This window comes from Pygocentrus nattereri, chromosome 21, assembly GCF_015220715.1.
Source record: "Pygocentrus nattereri isolate fPygNat1 chromosome 21, fPygNat1.pri, whole genome shotgun sequence".
NCBI lineage: Eukaryota > Metazoa > Chordata > Actinopteri > Characiformes > Serrasalmidae > Pygocentrus > Pygocentrus nattereri.
The window spans coordinates 30,732,549-30,737,264 of NC_051231.1; the positions used below are offsets into that span (position 1 = coordinate 30,732,549).

General features: G+C 47.4%; 1 protein-coding gene across 1 annotated transcript in view; it reads left to right on the top strand.

The window, feature by feature from the left end:
• The window catches only part of bhlhe40 (basic helix-loop-helix family, member e40), a 3,295-nt gene extending 51 nt beyond the window's left edge, over positions 1-3,244 (top strand). The window contains exons 1-5 of the mRNA XM_017710883.2: positions 1-362; positions 615-678; positions 904-1,011; positions 1,442-1,565; positions 1,844-3,244. The exon at positions 1-362 is cut by the window's left edge and continues 51 nt beyond it. Coding sequence (XP_017566372.1) covers positions 307-362; positions 615-678; positions 904-1,011; positions 1,442-1,565; positions 1,844-2,694 — 1,203 coding nt within the window. The 5' untranslated portion in view covers positions 1-306 and the 3' untranslated portion in view covers positions 2,695-3,244. The remainder of the gene's footprint in view (positions 363-614; positions 679-903; positions 1,012-1,441; positions 1,566-1,843) is intronic.
• The last annotated feature ends 1,472 nt before the right edge of the window (positions 3,245-4,716 follow it).

The window sequence follows — 4,716 nt, forward strand, 5'->3', positions numbered from 1 at the left end:
CCACACGCACACACACACAGGCTCGCACACACATTTAACCAAGAGCGGAGCTTCAAACTGTCCGAGTTCACGACAACGACCGTTACGCTCGCGAGCCGAGCTCGGCTAGCCGACCGTTACGTTTTAAAAAGAAAACAGAAAAAAACTTCACTTTTTTCTACTTTTTCTTCCGAAACAACTCATTTTTTTCTGGAGGAAATATTCACCTCTCCCGTCTTTATGAGCAGTTAAAGGTCGCCGGCTCCTCCCCACGTCGACTTTTCGAGAAAATTATCGGAGACTTGAGCTAAAAAACTGAGGAGAGAAATGGAAAGGATTACAAGCGCGCAGCCTCCACCGCTAGACATCGCCGACATGCCGGGGTAAGTACGCCGCGCAAGCCCCTTGAAGTCGGACAGCTTCTGTTCGAATTTTCCCGTTCCACCTTAAATGGTGCAGCGGTTCCATTCAGGAGCGTCTGAGCCGAATCGAACTGCTGCACCGTTTAAGGTGGAACGGGAAAATTCGAAAAAAAAAAAAAAGCTGGCGAACGGTGAAGTCGACTTTAGCCTCATCCTCAACAAGCAGATGGGGTTCCTGATACATCCCCCTGTGTGTTTTCTCTCACTTTTTAGAATGGATTTCCCCATGTATGTGTACAAACCTCGGAGAGGGATGAAACGCGGAGAGGACAGCAAGGTACGGAAAACGGTGCACTAACTACTTAATCCATTAACGTTATCCGTGCAGCTTAGTTGTTTAGCTTCCAGCAAGTCAGTGTCGAAGTTAACCTAGGCTACCTCCGCTGAGTATTTCTGCATGCAGGTCACCGAGCAGCTGCATAGACTCCTGAAAGTTTTCCTCATAGTTTTGCATGAAAATGTGTCGTTTTTAATGTCCTTTTTAATGTACGTTTTCTCACAGGACACCTATAAGCTGCCTCACCGTTTGATTGAGAAGAAGCGACGTGACAGGATAAACGAGTGCATCGCGCAGTTGAAGGATTTGCTGCCTGAACACCTTAAACTCACTGTAAGTATACGGGCAGTGGAGCACAGGAGCTCTTCAGCACCACCTGGTGGTCGTTGTAGAGCAGATCATGTTTATTCCTTCCCTCATTTGTGTATTCCCTAATTATTGAGCTGTGATGCCTTATTTTTAATCCACTCTGCTCTGTTATTTGTTGCCTCCAACCTCATCAGACCATTAAAATAGAAATGCAAGGTAGTTTGTATGCATGTTGTACAAAGAAGTAGAAGTTGTGCAAAGTTCATGTGATATTGAGGTTCACAAAAATATCAGTTCAGAAAGAAGTGCTAGGCGTTTCCGTTTTTAGATTGTCTTTTATTGCATGCCCGTCGGTCTCGGTTGCCCCCGCAGCAGAGGGTTCGTCCTCGGCGAGGCAGCTGAGAGCGTTACATAAGAAAGATCAACATGCTTATCGGAGCGCTTCCTCTTTTAGACGCTGGGCCATTTGGAGAAGGCCGTGGTGCTGGAGCTCACGTTAAAGCATGTGAAAGCACTCAACAGCCTTCTGGAACAGCAGCAGCAACAGATCATTTCTCTCCAGAGTGGAATTCAAATTGGTAAGTCTGATGCAGAAAGTTAAAATAAGCACGTTCGCTGGTCATTGCAGACTGATGTACCCCACACGTTTTTTTTTTTAAGTTTATTGTTTAAAAAAAGAAAAGCTGTTGTCACGCTTGGATCAGGAACGTGATCCATGCTCGCAACTTCTGTCGCAGTCTGTTGTGCATGATCAGCAGAACATTGTTTTGGGATGGAAATAATATGCTACCTGACGAAAGGGGAGAAACCCTAGGCGTTGGTCTCACACGTGCTCTGCGTTTTGTGTGTGTTGCAGGGGATCAGCATAATGGCAACTCTGAGAACAGTGAGGAGATGTTCCGCTCCGGTTTCCATCTGTGTGCCAAGGAGGTGCTGCAGTATCTGGCCAGCTTGGAGAACACACGGGACCTGACCCCGACGCACATCGTCAACCACCTGCACAAGGTGGCTGCTGAGCTACTGCATCGTCCGGGCAGCCCACGCCTGGACACTCCCTCGCCCAGCCGCAAGAGCCAAGAGGCCCGGGAGAAGGTGGCTGTCTCGCAGCCTCGCATGCCTGAGGGCCACGCCAAGAACTGCGTCCCTGTCATTCAGAGAACTTACCACCCTCAGGGCAGCGAACAGAGCGGCAGCGACACAGACACGGACAGCGGCTACGGAGGCGAGCTGGACAAGCGTGACTCTAAAGGCCAGCAGGCTAGCTACTACAGCAAAGAGGGCATGGAGCTGAAGCATGGCCGGACGGGCAGCATCAAGGAGGAGCGAGACGAGCCCCAGGCCAAGCGGGTCAGATCGGATTCATCCGAGGACGAGTCTCTGTCGAGTCACGACTCGCACGGTGGGTACATGAGCTTTTCGCCACACCAGCCGCCGCTCTGCATGCCCTTCTACCTCATCCCTCCTGCCGCGGCTGCCGCCGCATATCTGCCCATGCTGGAGAAATGCTGGTACCCAGGGGGCATGCCTGTGCTATACCCAGGCATTGGGGGCTCCACGGCTGGGTTATCTCCTGAAAAACTGCCCTCATCACTGGTCATGTCCCCAAGAGTAGCTTCCCCAGCTACCCCTCAGACCCCTATGGACTCCCCTGCTCTTCTTCAGGCCCTAAAACAGGTGCCCCCCTTAAACCTGGAAACCAAAGACTGAGAACTCTATGAAAGGTGCCCACCTCCCCCCCATAAAATTGCCCACAGCCCGCCCTCTGAATGTTCTGGGTGTTGAGAGCGGAACGCTGATGGAGGATACGCTGATGGAGGGGGAAAGATGATGAAGAGTGGTCTTCGTCGCCATTGCCGCTGCCGCTGTCCCTCAAGCCCCCCCCAAGCTCCTGCACCACTTGCCCTCTAAACACACACACACACACACACATACACACTCACACAGCTCAGCGGCCAACTCCCTTCCTCCACCACCGGCACAGACACATGCGAGTCCACGTGGAGATGGACGCATGCTGGCCACCACGCTGAGCAACAGGAGACGAGAGGAGGCCCAGAGCGCAGCGTTTTGAGTCACTGTGAAGGAGGCGAATTATAAAGGACACTGAATTGTCCGGTTCGAAGAAGGACCGCGCCGAAGGGACATTCTGCTCCCTGCACTTGTGCTGAATGTTTGAATAAAAAAAAAAAAACAAATAATAAATAAACAAACAAACAAAACAAATCCAGAATGTGACGTGCAGACAGCCCCCGAAAAACGACAAGGACTCTGCCCTTTGCACACATCTTTCTGTTTTGAATGTAAATGATATTACAAAAAAAAGGTAACTAGAGAAATCCCTGTAGATGCTGCTGCTTCGTTTTTTTGGATGTTTTATCTGTGCTGCGGAGAAAACCGAGCGAGGCTTTCACACTGTCCGGACTCTGTGGCTGCTTTAAGTAGAAACTTGTCCTCTTAGCCTAGAATGCTACCAAATATTGGTCTGCTTTAGTTGACCAGAGCTATCACAGAAAAACGACGGCAACAAACACCCCATCTCTCCCCATCTCCGAGTCACCGGTTACCCCTGCAAACTGAATCCCTCAAATGCTCATACGTACACAGGTGGGGGTGAAATCATCAGCCCCAAAATGGGTCACTCGTGTAAATATGGGAGAAATGTAATCGCAACCGCTTCTTTTTCTTTTTGTTTTTGTTTTTTCTTCTTTGTTTTTGTTTTTATTTTTAAGAACGAGAGAGAGAGAGAGAGAGAGTTTGTAATTCATTATTGTTGGTGCAAGTAGATGGGGTACTTGTGAGGTAACCACGTCATGTAATTCATTTGTTTATACTACTTGTACATCTATATTTTTGATACACGACCCACAAGTGTGTTGGCATCGCGGGGAAAAAACACAAAAAGAAAAAAGAGGGGAGTTCCAGAGTGGCTCATGCCGAAAGCTGAGAGAGATCGTGTACATAGCACCGGGTGAAGTTGGATCTGCGTCATGCTCTATTCATTTCTGGTCAAATTAAGACAGATCTTTTGTTCATGCTGTTGCCTTTTACTTGTTTAAAAGCAGTAAATTTATGACGGATATCGAAATTTTGAATTCTGGATTCTACGGAGAAGCAAGGAAAGTGAATGTACAATGTTTAAACAATATACTAGTTTTGTATAGGAAGAGGTACTTGGGATTTTTATTTTGGGACCTAACAGAAGGTTGCTTGATGTATATATTTTGTCAAGATTATTGTTGACATACATTAAAAAAAAGTATTAATAAAGTTTTTTTTTTCCTGTGGAAATGCTGCATGTGTGGCCTCGTCTTTTGAAGGCATGTAGCTGTGTTCCTGAACGCAGCTTGTCCTTATGTAATAACTTACATAACCTGCTGTGTAACACTGTCTCTGTAAATCATGTGGACACGGGATACGGTTTCAATCAGGCCTCGCATATTCCTACCACCCTAACAACTACACAGGAGTTTTATTTATGACCGAGCGCATTCGCTGGTGTCAGATTTAACTCGGCATAACCCTTCCAGCTGGTCACAAGCAGATAAACCAGCCAGAGCACAAACATCACGACGGACACAAATAGGGCACAATTATTATAAAAACCCAAACCCAGTCTCCTTCAAAATAGGCTGACTGGACTGTTAGTTGTCCTAAAAATTCTACAATGTATTATTGCATCTCTCTTTATATACGACACGCCTTTATTATAACATTAGTACACTTGTTGTT